The 21,915-nt window shown below is 38.2% G+C and overlaps 1 protein-coding gene across 7 annotated transcripts in view; it reads left to right on the top strand.

The window, feature by feature from the left end:
• The window catches only part of PUM23 (pumilio 23), an 88,593-nt gene extending 67,622 nt beyond the window's left edge, over positions 1–20,971 (top strand). For all 7 annotated transcript variants that reach the window (XM_088976806.1, XM_088976810.1, XM_088976807.1 and 4 more), the window contains 2 exons: positions 14,438–14,620; positions 20,344–20,971. In XM_088976806.1, coding sequence (XP_088832932.1) covers positions 14,438–14,620; positions 20,344–20,836 — 676 coding nt within the window. In that variant the 3' untranslated portion in view covers positions 20,837–20,971. The remainder of the gene's footprint in view (positions 1–14,437; positions 14,621–20,343) is intronic.
• The last annotated feature ends 944 nt before the right edge of the window (positions 20,972–21,915 follow it).

The following is a 21,915-nucleotide window of genomic DNA, read 5'->3' on the forward strand; positions in this document are numbered from 1 at the left end:
AAATAATGTTTATAAAAAATATAAACTTAAAATTTAAAATAAATGTTTTAAAAAACCTATTATCTAAAATTAAAATACATCAACATAACATGTAAAGCGTATTCAAACGAAAATTTTAAAATAAAAGTTGTCAGAGTCAGATCGAAAATTCAGAGAGAGAGAGAGAGAGAGAGAGAGAACATAGCTGATTGGTGGGTGTGGCCCAATTTGTCAGTCGACACCCTAAAAGATATATTTATATTAAAGATAAAAGGACAAATCTGCCCTTAGTGTACAAAAGAAAAAGAGTACAAAAATAGCCCTACGACTAGATCTTCTCACAATCTCTACACTCCCCTTCAAATTGATGCCTAGGAATAAGCATCAATTTGTCCATGAGAAATGAATGCTGAGCCCGAGTCATTGCTTTAGTCAAGTCTGCTAGTTGGAGCCCAGAAGAGACACGAGGAAGAGATATGGTACCCTCAAGAAGGTGATCGTGAATGTAGTGGCAATCAACTTCTATGTGTTTGGTACGCTCATGGAAGACGGGGTTGGAAGCAAGTTTAATTGAACTGACATTGTGTAAATAGAGAGGAACAAATGATGGTGGTTGATGAAGTATTTCAAATAGAAGAGCTTGAAGCCATATATGATCTCACTACACACGTAAGACATAGCCCTATATTTAGCTTTAGTAGAAGATTTGGACACAGCAGTTTGTTTCTTGTACTTCCATGAGATAAGAGAGTTGCCTATGAATACACACCAGCCAGTAGTGGATCGTCGGGTGTCAGGGCAGTCAGCCCAATCAACATACACATAAGCCATAGGGCTAATAGAGGATGAGGAAGAGAAGAATATCTCGTGTGACAAGGTGGCTAGAACATATCTAATAGTCCAATAAATTGCGGATAAATGAGGTGGTCTTGGGGAAGATGCAAACTGGCTCACTATCTGAACAGCATAAGATATATCTGGTCGAGTCATGGTGAGATATTCAAACCGCCCACTATTTGACGATAAAGGGTAGGATCTTCAAGGAGAGAACCATCATCTTTGATGAGTTTCAAGTTCAGTTCTTGTGGGGTATCCACAATCTTAAGTCACTAAGATTTGCCAGTATGACGAGATCAGCCACATACTTTTGTTGGTTAACAAAGTAGCCCCGAGAGTTTTTGCTCACTTCAAGTCCCAAGAAATATGTTAAATGCCCCAAGTCCTTTATCTTAAAGGACTCACTGAGTAATTATTGCTGCCTAGCAATTCCTTCTATGTCATCCCCTATAACGAGAATGTCGTCGACATAGAGGGGTTTCAGATCGGTGATGACCGATCTGAACTTCTCAAACTAGGCCCTAGGAGCTTGCTTCAGGTCATAAAGTGACTTCTTCAAACGACAAACAAGTTGCGAGTCTGTACAATATCCAGAAAGGGGTTTCATATAGACTGTCTCTTTCAACTCCCCATGGAGAATTGACATCCATTTGATGGATTATCCACTGTTTGGCTGTAGATAGATCCATTAGAAGTTGTACAGTGGTCATCTTAGCTACAGTAACAAAGATTTCCTCATAGTCTATCCTTCCTCTTTGTAACCTTGTGCAACTAGCCTAGCTTTGTATCTGCCTAGGCTTCCATCAGATTTTAGTTTCACAGAGTAGACCCGTCGACTTCCTATGAGAGATGTTTCAAGTGGAGTTTTAACCAAGTCCCAGATGTCATTCTCAAGAAGGGCTCGAATCTCAAAATCCATGGCAGCTTTCCAATGTGGTTCTACTATGTCCTGTTGGTAAGATCTGGGAATATCTGTGGTAGATAAAACAACGGAAAAAAGTGCTATAGTTTGGTGAAAAACCATAACGGTCAAGTGGGCGAGAAATTCTAGAGGAATGGCGTAGAGTGGGAATAGTAGGTTCATGGGGAAGATTAGGTACACTTAATGAGGCAGTTGGAGTGATTGGATTAGTAGTTGGTGGCGGAGCAGAGGTGGGCGTTGAGACTGAAGAAGGTCGTTGCTTCCTGAAGTAGGTCTGAAGTTGTTGTGGAGGTGAGAAAGGAATGTCTGAGGTACCTGTAGAATCAAAACTGTACAAACTAGGAATTGGAAGGAGCTGGGAATTTCAATATGTTCAAAGGGCACACTTGCTTTCATGAAAAACTACATTACAGAGATTCTAATACGACGAACTGAAAGATCATAGCAAAGGAACTCTTTATGTTCAAAACTGCACCCCATAAATGCACACAAAGCTGCTTGTGTGGTTAACTTCGTACGTTCATGAGGTGGAAAGTGGACAAAACAAGCACAACCAAAAACCCTAAGCATGGATAGGTCTGGGGGTTTGTCAAAGATGACGGAAGATGATTTATGAGATACACAACAGTGTTGTCGCCTCCACCAAAAACCAAGAGGGTACCCCGTTTTGTTGTGGGGTGCCTAGACAAGATTTTTGGGGTTGAATTCCATGTTGATAGTTTTGGAAATCCCCATCGATACTGTGTACACTTTAGATTTCTTTCAAAGAAAATAAATCCAAGTGAAACAGGTGTAATCGTCAATAAAGATTACAAGGTACTTGTATCCCAGCCGTGAGACTACTGGAGACGACTAGACATCACTATGTATTAAATAAAAAGGAACTTTTGCATGCTCATAGTAAGAAGGAAAAGGTAAAATGTGACTTACATAAACCACAAGTGGTGCAATCTTTATTCACATTCTTAAAGGAAACAATAGAAATGGATAAACATGGATGGCCTAGGCGTTTATGCCACAAATGCCAATCATTATTACAGTTAACCGATTCAAAACTGGAAATAGTAGAAATCAAACATGAAGTAGAAGTAGGTGTAGGCTTATTCTTCTCAAATTCCATAGCAAATAGTTCCTAGTCTACAGTCCTTCCCCTTCACCTCCCAGCTTGCTAGTCCTGTATCAAACAATCAACAGAAGTGAACGAGACATTGTAACCTTCCTCTACAAGTTGGCCAGTTGAAGTTAAATTGGTGGTAAGCTTAGGTACAAATAAAGCTTTGGATAAATGGGATGGAGATGACTTAGAAGTAGATAAATACAAATCATTACATCCAAGGATATCTAATTTCTCACCATTAGCAGTAATAATGTGTTTATTGGGAAGATGGGGTTTGGGACACTGACAAAGTGTGGCCCCTGTCATATGGTTAAAGGCTCCTGAATCAATATATACTAGAGATGATTCGGTGAGGGACAATAGGTTGGTGACTTACCAAACAGACCAATAGCAGAGAAGGCTGAAGAGATGACCAAGGACATGAGCTATTGAATTCATTCTTCAGACATTCCACCTGAAGTGTCATTTTGGCCAACCACAAAAGTAATGGAGGATACTGCATCAGTTCCATCTACAGCAGTCTAATAAGCCTCGTAGCTTCCTTTCTTCTGATTTGATCCACTGCTTTTCTAAGGCTAAGCAGGGCATTCAATAATAATATGGCCGAACTGCTTACAGTAAGTGAATGTATTCTTTTTCTTGCAATGGGAGACAACATGCCCGAACTGCTTACACTCGTAGCGCTGTATTTAGAGAAGTCCTTCCCCTTCAGTTTTGTTGCCAGGAAGACAATATCAATGTTGGACCCTTTTCTTCCATCTAGAGTAGTTTGTGTGGCAAATCAGGTTTCAACCCTCAGAATTTCCCCAAGAAAAGTATCCAAGTCAGGAAGTGTTCCTCGGTTCAGGATATTAGATCTGACAAATCCAAGCTCAAGCTTGAGATGCATTAGCAAGTGCATAGTCTTCCTTCTATCAAAATGTTCCTTCATATACTTCACGCAACATTCCGATGGATCCTTTCCCATGTGTACAAGCTGATACTCTGTCCAAAGGTTAATAAACCCAGCATAATGCTCTTGGACCTTCCTTTCCTCTTAATGATATGAGAAGATGTCAACCTCTATCCGGTATTGTCTCAAGGTGTTTGATTGTTGATATACTTTCTCGAGATACTCATACATCTCATATGCAGTCTTGTATCCTCTCTTAGGAATTGCTATATCAGTTTCAACCGATCCTAGGATCCATGATGCGATTTTCGCATTATCAATTCTCCACTGATTAAAACCCTTAATGTCTGAATCATCTGGTTTAACTACAGATCCATCCAGATATCCCCAAAGACCTTTTTCCTCCACATGAAATTGAAGATTAAATTTACAAAGTGCATAGTTCGTACCATTAAACTTAATAGAGAGAACTTCCACCCTTTCTGATGCCATTGAATCACAAGAGCAAGAAAACCACACTTCTAAACAAAGAGTAGGGTTCAAAACAGAGTGAAATAGAGATCATTCTTATTAGGTATCAAGGCCAAAAAGGTGGCATTGATTCCAGGGCTTATAATGCGATTGTCTACAAATTCCTTAAAGACTTCAACTAAATCCTCTTTCAACACCTCCCACCAAACTTGATAAAAACCCATTGTAAAGCCATCTGGACCTGGAGCCTTGGATCTATTCATAAGAAAGACAACTTTCTTAATCTCTTCATCCTCAAATCCCTTTCCAACCATCTTGCCACTTCGTCATCAATTCTTGGCCATTCCACCCCTTCTACAACTGCTCTCTCACTCAAAGGTCTTTTATAAATTGATTTGAAGTGGTCCATAAATTTTCTGGCTATGTCATCCTGGTTGGTAATCACCTCCTCTCCTATCTCTAGCTTGGCCACAAGATTCTTTCTTTGTCTCCCATTTGCCAAATCATGGAAAAACCTAGTGTTCCCATCGCCTTCCTATGTCCACTTGTGTCTAGATTTTTGTCTCCAACTAATTTCCTCCCTCAGTAACACATCTTCCAAATCCTTTTTCAGTTGTCTCCATACACTCTGTTCTCCTTGGTCAACCCATTTTGAGATTCCTTTACATCCAAGTCATCTATAAAATTCTGGCTAAAGTGCTCTCGTTGAGGATCAAAATAGTCCTCCCTTCTATCATTAGTGAAACTAGGGCAACAAATAACAAATCGGATCTTAATTGCGAATGAGTGGGTGGAGGAAATGAAGAAGAGAGATTTCATTTGTAAATTGGATCTTGAAAAGGCCTATGATTTGGTGGACTGGGAGTTTCTATTAGAAGTTATGCGAAACTATGGATTTGGAGACAAGTGGTGTAGTTGGATTTTTGGGTGTATCAGTATTTGTCACTACTTCATTCTGGTAAATGGTATGGTGAGGGACTTTTTTCCAGCTTGCTGGGGTGTCAGGCAAGGGGGTCCACTCTCACCCTTCCTTTTTACCTTAGTAGCTGATGTGATTAGTAGGATCATTACTAAGGTTGATAGTGAAGATGCCATTAGGGGTTGGAGATTAGGGAGACACCAAGTCCCCATCAACCACCTTCAATTTGCAGATGACCTAATGATCTTTTGTGAAGGATGATTTAGCGAAAAGGTAGCAAACCTAAAGGAGCTAATCAAAGGATTTGAAAGTATTTCTAATTTGAGAATAAATTTGGAAAAGAGCTGCATAGTGGGTATAAATTTAGAGGTAGGGGAGGTCAAGGCTATTGCGGAGTGTCTTGAATGTTCCACCTCTGCTTGGCCTATGTCATACTTAGGGCTTCCTTTAGGGGCAAATCCTAGGGAGAGTAGATTTTGGGCCCAAGTGATAGAAAAGTTTGAGAAGAGATTAGCCTCATGGAAGAGGAATTTTGTCTCTTTAGGAGGGAGAATTACCCTAATAAGAGCTATCTTGGCTAACTTACCTACTTATTTTTTGTTTGTATTTAGGATACCAATTAGGGAAGCTAGGAAGCTGGAGAAGTTGATGAGAGATTTCTTATGTGAGTCGGGACGAGAAAAAAAGGATCACTTGGTTGATTGGGAAATTGTGTGCAGAAGTAAAGAAGAGTGGGTTTGGGACTTGGGAGGGTAACTAGAAAAAATCAAGCTCTGTTAGGGAAATGGTTGTGGCGATGGCCATTGGAAAGAGAGAGATTGTGTCATGAGGCGGTGGGAAGCATTCATGGGAGGTTAGAGAATGGATGGGATGCTGGTGTATCAAGGCAGGCTAACCTAGCAACACCTTGGAAGGCCATTCACAACACACTTCCTCAATTCCTCAATTTTATCAGGTATGAAGTTTGTTCTGGCAACGCTGTTCATTTTTGGGAGGATATTTGGGTAGGAGACACCTTGGAAGGCCATTCACAACACCTCTTTGTACAAAAAAGAGGTGGTCTCAAAATTTTTTTCACCTTTGGGAACACCCTTAGATCCTACTTGGGATTTTGGGTTTCATAGAGGACTTAGGGATGATGGAATTGAATCTCTTTCTGTCTTGCTTGGTTGTCTTAATCAGGTTTGTTTGGATCCCTCCAAGCCAGATAAGAGGGTATGGACTCCTAGACCCAATGGAACCTTCACTTGTGCTTCTTTCTTCAAGTCCATCTCTCAACTTTCTACTCACCAACCCTTTCTGTCAAAAGAAATTTGGTGCAGGCCAATTCTCCCAAAATTTATGCCGTTTGTGAAGTATTCTATGGGAAAGTAAACACTCAAGATAACCTACAAAAGAGAAGACCTTTCCTTTGTATTTCTCCTAATTGGTGTATCCTCCATAGAGCTCACGGTGAGGATTGTTACCACCTATTAATGTCGTCCATTTTCTGCAAACCTTTGGGCTTGGCTATTTTGTTGTTTTGGAGTAGTTGGAGTCTACCAGCAGAAGTTCACATGCTCTTCAACCATTCTACCTTTTATTTGCCTACAAAAATATGGAGAATTATGTGGAGATGTGCTCGTGCTGCCTTGATTTGGACTCTTTGGAAGAAAGGAATGCTAGAATTTTTCAAGGAAAGGAGTAGTCAGGAATTGAAAGATTGTGTGCTAAATAGGGCAATACCTTGGCTGAAAACCTTGGAAATTTTTCATCAATTCTCCTTTAATGACATTTGGAGAAATTGGTCAGCAATAGCGAGGTGTTCATCCCTAAAGGACAAATCAACTACAAGTTGGTCTCCTCTATCCGAAGGCTCACTGAAGTTGAACTTTTATGGAAGTAGCATGGGTAATCCAAGATTATTCGGAATGGGGGGTGCTTTGAGAAATGAGAAGGGAGAGATTTTGTTGCTCTACTCAGGTCACTTGGGAATTGGGGACTCCATCAGGGTAGAACTATTAGTTGTTGTACAAGGGGTGCAATTTGCAAACCAGGTGGGGGTACAACACCTAACAATCTTGGGGGATTCCAAAGTGGTGGTGGGTTGGTTGAAAAATTCCCGAAGAGGCTATGTGGCGTTACAAGAATGAAATGAAGAAATTTAGTTGGTTGACAAGGAATATGTCGGTCACTGTACAGTGGGTGGGGAGATCAGCAAATACTTTCTCAGATGTGTTAGCCAAGCAAGGAGATCTGAATAAATTTATTATCATTCATAAAAAAAATAGAGGAAAGAAGGAAGTACCTTTCAACTGATGTTTAGAAAAGGAAACTGTAAGGGTCTGTCGAACTCAAAAGAGTCTCGCTTAAACCAATTTTGGGTCACATAAACCATGATCCAAGGGGTTGTGATTGGACCAAAATTTGGTCAAATCGGCCTAGGGTTTGGTGCACAAAACATGCAACATTTCACAAAATTTATGATCTGAAATTCTCTGTCAAGATTCACAATCAACCCTGCAAAAACTCCAATTCGCAGATTGTTCTCTATCTGCAAATCCTATCTTCTCAGCGTGCTCCAATGATTTCTTCGATGTAAAAATATAGAAAAACCCTAAATTCTATTGCCTACGTATGGAAAAACCTAATACAATTTTTCTAGAAAAGAAAAACAAATTCTTATAAACCAGATAATCAAAATAATAAATTTTTGAGTACACGGAACCTAGTGCCACAATGATTTTGATCTCCATCACACATTCAGCCCAAGAATTCAAGAATTCACAATAGAACAGTTCTAAAATATATCAGAATATAATCATGAAAATTTCAGATCAATTTGCCCAATTCTGAGAACTAATTTCTCAGAAAATCTGCTAACTCTGCTCAAATCAGCTAGACTAGTTCTTGTCGATTTGAGTTTTGGTTCAAATCCAATTTGGTTCTCTAGTGCTCTGATACCACTGAAAGGAAGGGTTATGATCCATCCTATGGATGGCCAAATCATGCTAAATGGCTGGGCGAAATTTCAAAAATTTCGTAATCCTTCTGGGAATCGAATTCCCTACAATTCAAAAGACTGCATTTTTCTAGGATCGATCTTGCACTGAATCAGATCAGATTTGAAACCAAACAAAGAGGGAGATGTATACCTGATACGGATACCACAAATATAGATCCCAAGGTGGAAGGTCGCACCCAAATCAGTCCCTAAAACCAGCTTCCATTGAAGATGGCGTAGCTTGATGTTGAACTTGGTTCAGCAACGCAGTTTTCAGCAAAACTGCAACCCAACTGCTTGGATTGGACTAAGGACGTGAGCACGAAATTCCTATGAATTTTTCTTGTAAAAATTAGAGAACTGATCTCTATTAGTCCCAAAAGCTGTAGTCGAACTAGGGTTTCTTGGTAGACAAAAGGAGAGAGAGCAGACTTGTGAGGTGATCTTGAGCAATTTACCCTCTTCTCCCTTTATAACTTTGTGGAGTACTTCTCCTAATCAAATTAGGAGATTATCCAAATCTTTATTTGGATCTGAACTCTATTCCAAACCCAGATTCACCCCATGTCAAGCTGTCATGTGATATTAATTATGGGCTTCAGGCCCATTAGCTATATGGATTACGACCCAAGAGTGTTGCTTGGCCAATTTTGGTTTGATTTGTATGGTGTGGGACCCCACAATGACCTCACATATGTTAGACAGTGTATGCCCTTCGCTCCAATCAGATTGATGTATTGTTGACTTTTATTGTAAATGAATAATAGTGCATAATTGATTCATGTTATATATGGTGTATTTCTGTGTAATACCCTTAAACTGGACACTTGTGAGACTCGTGTTGGTTTATAATTTTCACAGTCGTTGGATAAAACTAGGGAGGTTTATCCTGCCAAGATATAGTGTGGGTTCGTTTGAAACTTTGAATAGAACTAAAGAGTATTTTATACTTTTGGTGTAATCTATCCTTAAAGACTAATTGTGTCATAGATGTATGGGTGATCTACCATCTCCATAGATCTATTGAAATTTCTTTAACATATATCATTTTTTGTAATTTTTAGAATAAAAAAGATTTATTATTTATTATTTTTGTAAAACATAGAATATTTATTTTTTAAACGTTTTGTAATTTTCGAATAAAAACATATATCTTTTCTAATTGGTGTGATCTAACCATAATATTTATCATGTTGTAAATCTGTGTATGATTTATCACATCCATAGAGTTATATCTTGTTACATTTTTTTAACTTTTGGTATAATTTTTGGAATAAAAAATAAAGTAATTATTTGAATAAGAAATAAATAATTACTAAAAAAATTACAGAAAATGCTTCCTTAAATAATTATTAGGATTATATTTCGTATTTATAACTTATAACCTTATTAGAGAATACCCTTATGTTCGCGTATGATTATGATGTATTTTTTTTCATAAAAATCACTAAAGGATGTGATTTTCATGTATAAATAGCTCATTTAGGCCTTATATTTAATGTTATTGATATATTTTTATGATTTATTGGACCACCCATTAGTGTTTCCATGCGCTTCCATGTGTATCTTAATTTTTCGTGCGTATCCCGATATCTTTTAAATTTGTCTTTCTGATACACTTAGCATTTCTGATACTTTAAGTCAAGCCACCAAGGCGAGGCTGGGCGACCATGGGGCGCCCAGGCACCTAGGCGGCTGCCTAGCCCTCGCCTAGGCGATGGAATTTAAACCAAGACTTGCCGATGGATTTCTACCCCTTTTGAACTAGTTTTTATTGGTTTTATGTATTCTGCACTTACTTCAAGTAGGCAAAACAATGTATTAGAGTTGCAACCTACAAGTTAAAAGTTAGAACTTGAAAGAACTGAAGGGGGCTGCGCCCCTATCTTAGATCAACAATACATAGGGAGCAACTGAACAAATACTAAAGTAAAAGAAGAAAATGAAAAAGAAAAGTAGGGGGCGGAGCCCCTGTCCTAGACCCAGAAAATCTGGTGAAAAAATATTAAAACAGAAAAAGAAAAGAAGGAACGGAGCCATGGCTCAAAGTATCGATACGATAAGCCCCGTATCAGGCGTATCATATTGTATCTTTTGAAAAAGATACGGTCCGAAACACCTGGAAACAGGTGTTTCGGACCCCCAACTTTTTTTAATAATAAAAAGCATCTTATAAGCTTCCCAAAAAACCAAACTTGGATGGAGCCCTTCATTCAAAAACCAATGATGAGAACAAAAAAAAAAGCTGAAAAAATGGAAGAAATTAAGATCAAAAGAAGGGGGCAGAGTCCCTGTTCTAGACCCAGAAAAGCTGGTGAAAAAACTACTAAAATAAAAGAATATGAAGAATAAAAGAAGGGGCGGAGCCCGTGTTCCACCCCCGTTTCAGACACCAATAATGAGAAAAAAAAAAGGTGAAAACATTCAGGAAATTTAAGAACGAAAGGAGGCGGAGCCCCTGTTTTTGTCCAATAAAATGGTTTTAAAAACTTGGAGAAAAGATACAAAAAGGAAGAGGAGAAAATGGGGTGTAACCACTGTTTTAAACCAGGAAACAGAGAACAGAACTAAGAAGAAGAAGAAGAAGAAGAAAACTGATTAACTCACCTTGACTTTAGAGGACTGTGTGGGAATGATGGTGGTTGTTGTTCTCTCATCTTCCTCAGTTCGACACTTCAATTCTATTGTCAATGTGAAACCCTCGAAGATTAACATTTTTTTTTACTTTCAAAACAAAAGTATGATAACATGCAATAGGTTATATTATAAAAACTAAAACAACCAATAAAATATTGTATATTTTTTATTTTTTATTTTTTATTTAATAATTATTTATATAATATATATTTGCTTCAGCCCACTAAGCATGTGCCTAACAATCTAACATAGTTGGCGTTTGGGCGAGGCGTTCTTTGAAAAGCGTCTAATCGCTTGGATGATGCCTTGACAACTATGTTGGACTTATTGATGTGCCAAGCATATTTCCTTACTGTTAGAGAACAACAGCCTATTCAGGTACCTCACTTAATAGCTTAAGCTCTTAGGTTGAACCGTTCCTTGAGATGGTATCAGAGCCTGTTTGATCAGATGTAAATCAATCCTCTAATATCAAGTTTAAATTTAGTAGCAGAATAAAACAGGTCTGAATAAGTGTATAAGAGAAGAAGATGGGGAAGAGAAGAGGTAAGAGAAGGAGTCAAATTAATTCTCCATTCTCCTCTAACCCTATTTTTTTAAGATCTAAAAAATTAATGATGACAAGTATGCCCTTAAGTTGGTGGCCAGCTTGGCAGTTACATAAAGGAAATAAAGAAGAATAAATAACAGGCCCGTTAAGTGTGGCCCATCAACATGAAATAAAAGATATTACAAGAGAGGCTGTTAGAGCTCATTCGGCCCAGTCTCTTTACACTCCCCCTCAAGTTGAGCATAGATGTCAAGCATGCCCAGCTTGCTTATATAGTGTGTCAATTTCCCCCTTGGAACTCCCTTGGTCAAGATATCAGCCAGTTGCTCTTCTGATGTGATGAATGGTAAACAATCTTCTCCTGAAGAGACTCTTTCTCTTATGAAATGCCTATCAACCTCAATGTGCTTAGTTCTGTCATGTTGAACAGGATTATGTGCAATGTTGATAGCAGCTTGATTGTCACAATAGAGCACCATTGGTTTCTCATAGTCCACCCCCAATTCCTCTAGAAGGGATCATAACCATAGTAATTCTGACACACCATGAGCCATTGCCCTGTATTCTGCTTCAGCTAAGGATCTAGCAACTACTGATTGTTTCTTACTCCTCTAAGACACAATATTCCCAGCAACCAGAGCACAATAACCAGAGGTGGACCTTCTGTCATCTATACATCCTGCCCAATTTGCATCAGTAAAGGCTTTTAGCTTCATGTGACCATGCTTAGCAAACAGGTTTGTGTAGTTTACACACTTTGCCTTTCATTTCTTTCCCATACACTTTTGGAGGTAGAGACATATAGACCTCTTCATGCAGGTCTCCATTCAGGAAGGCATTTTTAACATCAAACTGGTGTAGGGGCCAATCAAAAGTAGCTGCTAGAGAAAGTAAAACCCTGACTGAAGTCATCTTAGCAACAGGAGCAATAGTCTCAAGATAGTCAATGTCATACGTTTGGGTGTAACCTTTAGCAACCAACCGAGCCTTAAATCTCTCAACAGAGCCATCAGAGTGATACTTAATGGTAAACACCCATTTACAGTCTACTGGTTCCTTCCCTTCTGGCAAGTCCACAATATCCTAGGTATGGTTCCTTATGAAATGCATCAAGTTCAGTCATCATAGCATCCCTCCATTCAGCTTGAGATAATGCTTCCGGTACAGACCTGGGTATCACATGGGAGGACACAAAGGCAAGAAAGTAGTAGGAAGGGGAGAGAAGGCTATAAGATAAGTGTTTGGAGATACAATGGGTTGTACACTTCCGCTTGCCCTTGCGAAGAGCAATAGGAAGGTCAAGGTCTGGGACAGTCAGAGATGGGTCAGTAGAGGGCTGAGATGTTTCCTTAGGAATGATGGGAGTGGCAAGACGCTCTTCTGAAGGAGTGGAAACAACCTGCACATGTCTGAATCTCTGCCTTTGGTACCACCTTTGGAGAGCAGGAGCAGAAGGAGGAGGAGCTGGGATATCAGAGGTAGGCTTAGTGGAAGAGGTGGACACCCCATGATCGGACTCACAAGGGATGGGAAGAGAAACGGCTGGAGACGCAACAAAGGGCTCATCAGATACAAAGCGACTGCCACGAACTGGATCAAAACAACAATAACCCTTATGTGTGGAGGCATATCCCAGAAACACACTTATGAGCCTTAGGTTCAAACTTGTGCCTTTGGCGACTATGAATTTGCACATATCTAGTACACCCAAACACACGGAGAGGAAGAGAAAAGAGATCCTCATCCGGGAAGAGAAGACTAAAAGGAGTTTTAAAGCCAAGGACTCGGGAGGGCATACGGTTGATCAGAAAGGTAGTAGTAAGAATAGCATCTCCCCAAAACTTTATAGGAACATGGGATGCAAACAAGAGGGATCTGGAAACCTCAACCACATGCCTATTCTTTCTTTCCGCCACCCTATTTTGTTATGGAGTGTAGGAACAAGAACTTTGATGAATAACTCCAAAAGTTTCAAGATAGGTGGAGAGGATTCTCTCAAAATACTCCTTAGCATTGTCAGAGCGGAATATTTTGATACGAGTATTAAACTGCGTGAGGATGAGTTCATGAAAAATTTTCACAATTCATCCCTGGATTTCATGAGATAAATCCAAGTGTAACGTGAATAATCATCAATAAAAAGGATAAAGTACTTGTAACCCCCCATGGTTGGCATGTGATATGGCCCCACACATCAGAGTGAACAATATGGAAATGAGAAAGTGATCTTTTATTGATAATTGAATAGGAATGTCTACAATGCCCTTATCAAGTGATATGGCCCCCTGCTCTGATACCAAGATGTAAATCAGTCCTCTAATATCAAGTTTAAATTCAGTGATTAGCAGAATAAAACCGATCTGAATAACTATATAAGAGAAGAAGATGGCGAAAAGAAGAGGTAAGAGGAGTCAAATTAATTCTCCATTCTCCTCCAACTCTATTTTGTTAAGATCTAAAAAATTAATGATGACAAGTATGCCCTTAAGTGGGCGGCCAGCTTGGCAGTTACATAAAGGAAATAAAGAAGAATAAATAACAGGCCCATTAAGTGTGGCCCATCAACATAAAATAAAAGATATTACAAGAGAGGCTGTTAGGGCCTATTCAGCCTAGTCTCTTTACATGATCAAGTGGTCTAGTGTTCAATCTTCGTTGCCCCCACTTAGAGTTGATTAAATTTAAGCACAAGGTATAGGTGAGCCTGTGCTTGTCCACACTTGAAGCCTGATGGGCTTTCACATGAGGGAGCATGTTAAAGAATAAAAACCTATGCAGGGACCTAACCTAACAATGGCATAACTCACTTGTTGCATCCCACCACTGCTACTTTAAATGTTTTTTTCCTGTGAGTGTGTATTGATTGTTATTGTAATATTTTCTGTTGAGGTTTTATCCTGGATTTCTAACATTTTCAACTGTTTTTGTGAGCTTCTATATTCTGCCAACATTTTCAATTCTAAGACTCTGTTGCTGAGAATGAGATTTCTAGTACCACACCCCTTTACAGGCATTGTTTTTATGTGACTATGTAAATGCTTTCACACTAGAGTTGCAACTTGCAAGTTTCTTGCATTTCTAAATCTCTCTCTTTGTTTACTCTGTTCTTTCTTCTTGGTGTTATTTGAAGGCTCAAAGGTCAATTTAGAGAGCTGTCAATGCACCCTTCAGGTTCATTCATTGTTGAAAAGTGTTTCACTACAAGTAATGTATCACTGAAAGAGACTATAGCATCTGAGCTCCTAGCCGTACGAGTTCAGCTGTCTAAGACTAAGCAGGGCCCACATCTCTTAAGGAAGCTAGATATCGATGGGTAAGCTAATTGTCTTTGTTCTATGGGTGATTTTATCATGTATTTTAGTTAAGATTTAGACATTGTAGTTCAATTAACTAATTGCCTACTTGAATGATGCAAAGGTTGAGGCATGGGATGGTTGTTGCTTCTAGAATATGACCAGATAGTCTAGAAACCTACTTGACTATTATATTCTGAAATTAGTAATACTCTCTCAAGTGATTGCGTAGAATGCTATGTTGAATGTTATGTAGGGGTGGCAACAAGCCGAACTTCTCACGAGCTATTCGAGCTTGGCTCAGCACGACTCGGTTTAAATCGAGCTTCAAGTTGAGCTTGAGCCCATTGAATAATTTTTTTATACATACATAACATATGCATATAAATATATAAATATATAATAATAAATAATTTGTATTATATATAATATTTTTATTTTTTATGTACAACAATAAATAATTTTTATAATTCTTATTTTTCGCATGTAAAATAGAACACTTTTATATGTATATTTTTTATTTTTTATATGTATAAAAATAAATAATGTTTACAATTCTTAATTTTTTGTATGTAAAATAAAAAAAATATTTTTTATATCTACAATATTTTTTTTTTAGAAAAGATTTGGCTTGCAATCAAGTTGGAGTTGAGCTGAGCTCGAACCTAACACATATTCAGCCAGCCAAGCTCGAATAGCCAAGTATTCAGCTCGGCTCGGCTTGAACCCACCCCTATTTAGATGGTTATGACCATAGTTGTCAAGGTGATGCCTAGGTAGGCGCCCTTGGAGGCTCGCCTCACCTAGTCACCAATCAATTTTGTGCATTGTGTTATAAAATACTTTTATATTATTAATTTTTTGACATTATAATTATACATTATTAAACTAGAATATTCAATTTTATGTGTTTATATACTAATTTATTTTTATTATTTTCTTATTTGTTAGGGTTTAATCAACACAAGCATTGTTAATTGTTGTATTGAACCCATGGCTCAAAGTATTGATACACCTCTGTGTATTGGCAGAGGTGTATCGGTACTTATAACGTTGCTCCCCCTATTTTTTTTTATTTCTTTGGTTTTCAATTTCATTTTAAATATATATTATTTAAAAAATTTCTCCCTTTAAACAGGTGTATCAGGACCCCAAAGATACAATACAATACACACGATAAAGGGCGTATCTTATCGAAATTTTGATCCTTGATTGAACCCTCAAATATTTCAAAACCTGAACTAATAATAAGCAAGGGAAGAACTTAAAAATTTTATCCAATCAACACATTTTCTTCATCTAGATCTCCTTCTTCCACCTTTTCTTTTCTTCTTTTCCTATCATAAAAGTAGGGGTTCAGGCCCTCTATTTTTTTATTTTTCTTTCCTTTGTTCTTTTTCTTCTGATAAAATGTTGATTTTCTAGAGTTAAATATGAAATTTATACTTCTCTTGTGAAAATTATGGATAATTATTAAGGAAAGATGGTTATGGAACCTAGGTTATGGCAATTTCTCCTGTCACCTAGCCTTGTGTTGGCGACTTGAAAACTATGGTTATGACAATTTCCCCCACCAGTTTAGTATCTTGAAGAGTACAGAATGCATCATTTGGTCCACCAGTTTAGTATCCAAAACTAATGATGCTTTCTTCTCAGTCTTGAATCAATTGCAGTAACACCCGTTCCAACCGACTTGCGACCGAATACATCAATAGCAGAGTTCCTAGCTCAATCATGATTGAGATCCACCACCATCACCCTTCAAATAAATGCCAAAAAAGTACATGTTCCCTTAAGTGATATCTTGTGCTTTCCAACTCATTGAATCTCTCAAATCCTTATCCCTCTCATTATTATATCCCTGCTGTTATTTAACAACTACTTCCCCTGCTATCCTATTCTCTCCCACCTTAATTTTTCTCATACCCAACTCAATCCTTTTACCACCATCCTGCTTCTGAGATACTTTTACCACCCTTTTACCACCCTAATATTTCCATGATACATTCCATTTACATGGGTAGCGACGCAAAATTTTATCGGAATCGACACATTCCCCAATGAACACTACAGCACTATGTGGAGTTTAAGAGAGCTTCCACGACATATATATTCCCCAGTGAACACTACCAACACTATGTGAAGTACAAGAGATAGTATTATAACATAAGTTGGTGACAATGTTGCAGCTATGTGGAGTAATAATGTTATTGCCCACCTAACTTACATGATTACCATTTTGGGCTAGCTTAATGTTCATTTCAAACATGAAGTGAAATACTAGTTATTGTTTGCGCAATAGATTATTTGGTTGATTTATTACATCCATTTACATTTTCTCTGAGTTTAGATTTTGCTTTAACTCATTATATCATATGAAGCTCTGAATCTTAAGGTTTACAGGCAACTTCAGAATGCATTATTTTGTCTATAACCTTAGTTTCTTATCTTTGTTTAGTAATTTGGAACAAGATAATAATTTAAAAAGGTGTGCCTATGCTTCTTTTATCATTTCATGAAATATCATTCTATATATTTTGCATATTTTACAATGTTTCCACCATGTCTATAATCTTTACAATATTTCCATTCAATATTTCTGACCTTTCTGACATGTTTCTTATATTTGGACAACCAACATTTCCACCGACATCAACATTTTAATCCTTGGCTGCAATATCTACTGCTAGTTTCAAAATATCACAACAAATAAACCAAGATTCACGTCAACAAGTAGTTTTTGAAGAAGAAAGGACCTTCACCAAGGCCTGACAGTCACCTTCTAAAAGTACTCTGTCAATATCTAGCTCTTTGATCATCAAAATGCACTCCTTGATTGCAAGTACCTCAGCCTGCTGTGCAGAAACAGCATTACAAGGTCCATACTTAACCAAAAAGGTGCCATGTTGATCCCACAACACATTGCTAAAGGAGGCTTAGCTGGTTAGCCCTCTCTCAAAAAGCAATTATCCACATTTCCCTTGCCCTGGTTTGGAGTCCTAAAAAGAATCTTTTTGATCTCTTTTACTATCTTGCAAGCTTCTCTCAACACCATCATGTACCTGTTAACTTTTCAAATCAAAGAAACGGGGTTGGGATTACTGTAAATAAAAATGAAACTGTTTCTTTCTTTCCAAATCACTGTGGCAGTGTACTCTAGAATAGCTTCCTCATCAATGAAGATTTTTGTGTTGAGATATACCCAACTCTTGAACCATTCACTAAATGAAGATTGGGTCTCTGTCTCATTTCATCTTAGACCCAGTTAATGCACTATGAGCATGCTTCCACAGAAAAATGCCATAACACATGTTTTTATCCTCCCCATTGCATATTGGATAGATTGGATCATCAGTAGGGCCTCTCTTTAATAAATCTGCTTTTACAGCAATGTCCACATGAATTTCCGATCTTTGAGGGAGTAGGGCCTCATCTTGTTCTACTTCTTGGCTTTGTTTTTCCTAGTGGGTAGCTCTAACGGAGAATATGCATCTCTTGTCAGGCATCCATTACCAATTTGTACTGTCACTCAAAACATGCCGAACAGTCTGCCTGATTTTGTCTATCATGTACTCTGGTAGCGAATTGTTGACACATCCCATTTCCATCATCTATTACGGTGATCAATCAGGTCATCCACCAAATCTACTCCATTGGTTCTGGCCTAGGACCAATGGACTTATAATCTTCCCAAGTTTGGGAGCCAGGGATCGTCTTATGTATTAATATTTTGCCCTTCATTAACAGCTCAAGAAACCTTATTTTTGAGAATGTCACACCCAGATAGTAGGCTGGAAAAACTAATGATAGACTTTCTTTGGGAGCCGGGAGCGGAGAAGAAGGATCATAGGGTCAAATGGGATGTGGTATGTGGATGTAAGATGGATGGGGGTTTGGGAATTGGGAATATAAGGGTTAGGAAATTAGCACTGTTGGGGAAATGGCTATGGAGATTCTCATTGGAGAAAGAAAGACTGTGGGTTAAGATAGTGGGAAGTATACATGGGCTGGCAGGCAATGGATGGAACTCTAGGATCTTAGCAAGGACTACAAGAGCTTCTCCTTGGAAAGCTATTCAAACCATCTTGCCCTTGTTCTATCCATGGGTCAGGTAACCTCATTAAATTCTGGGAACATGTGTGGTTTTGGAACTCCTCTTTGAAAGATCAATTTTCCAGGCCTCTTTGCTATAACTACCCTTAAAAATGAGCCAATTTCCTCCTTTCTTGTTCCTTCTAATTCACCTTCTGGGTTCGGTTGGAATTTGAACTTGAGAAGAGATGTTAGGGACACAGAGTTAGCCTGCATTTTAGCCTTATTATCCATTCTTGAAGGGGTCTTCATTGAGCCTTCGAAGTCAGATAGTAGAATTTGGACACTCACTCCCTCGGATTCCTACACCTATTCCTCCAAAGGTTGGGTGCTTCTGTTGGGAAGCCTTTCTATAAAGAGTTAATACAGGGGATCTACTTCAAAGAAAAAGGCCCAATAGCTGCTTGTCTCCTCACTGGTGTGTTCTTTGTGAATTTGATGGTGAGCCCGGATATCACTTATTAATTTTTTGCCAGTTTGTTAAAGTCATTTGGGAATAGTTTACTTCTCTGTTTGGTTGCAGGTGGACTCCCCCTTCGGATGTGCAAAGCTTATTTACTTCCATGCCTAACTGGTTAACCAAAAGGGCCAAAGATCATGTGGAGATGTGGTAGAGCTGCAGTGTGCTGGACTATCTGGGAGGAGAGAAATTTAAGGGTATTTTCTGATAAGGAATGATGCTTGGAAGTAATCCTGGAAACTATCCACATTAGGGTGATTCATTGGTTAAAAACCTTGGAGTTGTTTGCAGTGTTCTCAGTTGATGAGATGGCCAGAAAGTGGAAGGAGATTGCGGAGTTAGGCTCAATCAAGAAGACTTCAAATTCCTGCTGGACACCTCCACCTCAGGGGTTTACCAAATTGAATTTTGATGGCAGCAGCATGGGTAATCTAGGGCCCTCCGGAGTTGGGATCATAAGGGATGAAAAAGTGAACCTGTTATCTATGTACTCTGGCCCAATTGGGGTGGGAGATTCCTTGACGGATGAGATCCTAGGAATTCTCGAAGGGATTCAAAGGGCCAATAAAATTAATTTTAAAAAATTGATCATAGAAGGTGATTCAGAAATTGTAGTAAATTGGCTAAAAGAGGACAGTTGTTCGCTCTGGAAATACAGCAATGAAAAGAGGAAATTCAAGTGGCTCACCAAGGATATTGAAATCCGTTGTACATGGATAGTGAGAAGCGCTAATGCACTGGCAGATGGTCTTGCTAGGCAAGGGGTGAACAGAATCCCAATGTTTTGGGCTGTTTTGTAATTGTTTCATTAATTCGAGTTTATAGGGTTTTTGGGAGTTCAGATTTTTTAGCTCCTTGTAATTCAGCTTTTCCATCTTATTAATAAAATTCACTGTTATTGATCAAAAAAACAAATCAATCAGGTCATCCACCATCTCTACTCCATTGGTTCTGGCCTAGGACCAATGGGCTTAAAATCTTCCCATGTTTGGGAGCCAAGGGTCGTCTTATGTATTAATATTTTGCCCTTCATTAACAGCCCAAGAAACCTTATTTTTGAGAGTCACACCCAGCTAGCAATATCCTCCAATCCCATGATCCACTTTTAGACCAATAGGCATAGTGGTTTTAAATTTTATCTGGACCAATGGAGCTTATTAATTTATACATGTCTTTGGTATGTCACTGCAGATTTGCTACATGGCCTGATCAATGGAGGTTGAAGCAAGCATCAAAAAAAACTGCATACAAAGAGTTCTATGCTGAATTTGGCTCTGATAAAACAGGCTCATCTGTAAACAGTAGTTTTCTTGCTCAATCCATTTTACATCCAGTACAACCAAAAGGCCTGAAGAAGATGAGGAAAGAAATTGATCAATCTTTGGTTTCTGTTAGTACTTCATCTTTGGGTTTCTCTGCTGTCAAGCAACACGAACAAAAGGCAAAACAAGGCAATAAGAAAATTTCCCAACATGACCTGGTTGTTGATGCGTTGAGAGAAGGCAACCAAAACAAAACAAAGAAAAGGAAATCTGTCTTGGCTGAGAATGCAGTTCATTCATGCAACTCAACAGCAAATGTTGGAGACGTTCAAAGGTTTCCACAATCCTTGAACAGGAAAGATAATAAACGACATCAGCAGGATAGCCAATCAAAATTTTCTGTAAAAAAGTCGAAAAGATGAAGATGCAACATTGGTGTGTTGTTTTTTTTTTTTTTTTTTTTTTGAAGTTTTTCGGTCAGCTCTAGTTCCTCTTATCATTGAGTAAGTTTTCGTTATTAATATTTTATTTTATCTGAAAGTTCTAATTTACGTTAATTATGATTTTCGGAATAATAGTAGCATGCTCGTCCAACGCATGAAGGTGTCAAAACAGAGTGTTCCTCCATAACTAATCAACCGGTATCATAAATGTGGTAAACAATCAACTGGTCTAAGTTTTTTTAATCAACAGCTGGTCAAAGTGAATTATATATATATATATATATATGTGTGTGTGTGTATATATGACACGTCACCCATCTTATTTCTTCCTCCACCTTATCATGGACCCACGTCGCCCACCTTCCAGTTTTTACTATATTCAATATTGTGTTTTTTTACAAATCACTAATAAAACTCTTATTTCCATCCAGAAGAAAGTCGAGCTCTATTATTTAGAGTACAAGCAAGCCTAAGAAAGCACGTTGATTTGGTTTCACATGTCTAGAGATTGAAAGTGACAAGAAAGCCTCTCCTAGGTATGTATTCCAAACCAACGAACGTAGATAAATAACAGATGAGATATAACCTCTATTTTCTTCCTCAACCTCTTCTTTGAAGATCCAATCAGGAAGCCAAAAACCAACAAGGAACAACAAAGGGTTCCCACAGGATTAGTTTAAGAGTTAAATTACCCATGAGGAAAAGCAGGAAAAATTAGTGAAAAAAAAAAGATGTGCCGGGATTGAAGCTTAGCTAGAAGAAAAGTAGATCAACTTATCAATTCTTTCTTTTTGGATTCAACTAATCAGGAAATTGACGAAATTTGCTTCTTTTTGAGTTGCTTTTCCTTTGAAGAAGTTGATGGAGACCAAGAAGAAAGGTATTAAAGGTTTATGTGATAAAAAAAAAAAAAAACTGCCAGAGTTCAGATCGACTACGCAGACGTGGTCGCTACTGCAATAAACAAAAAAAAAAAAAAGTTTTCTTCACCCAGAATCGCTACTATGGTCACCACTTTGAGTGACCACTGTAGCTTCATATCAGCTTAAGAAGACTAC

The sequence above is a fragment of the Nelumbo lutea genome, chromosome 3 (assembly GCF_056320005.1).
Source record: "Nelumbo lutea isolate HS-2025 chromosome 3, American lotus-T2T, whole genome shotgun sequence".
NCBI lineage: Eukaryota > Viridiplantae > Streptophyta > Magnoliopsida > Proteales > Nelumbonaceae > Nelumbo > Nelumbo lutea.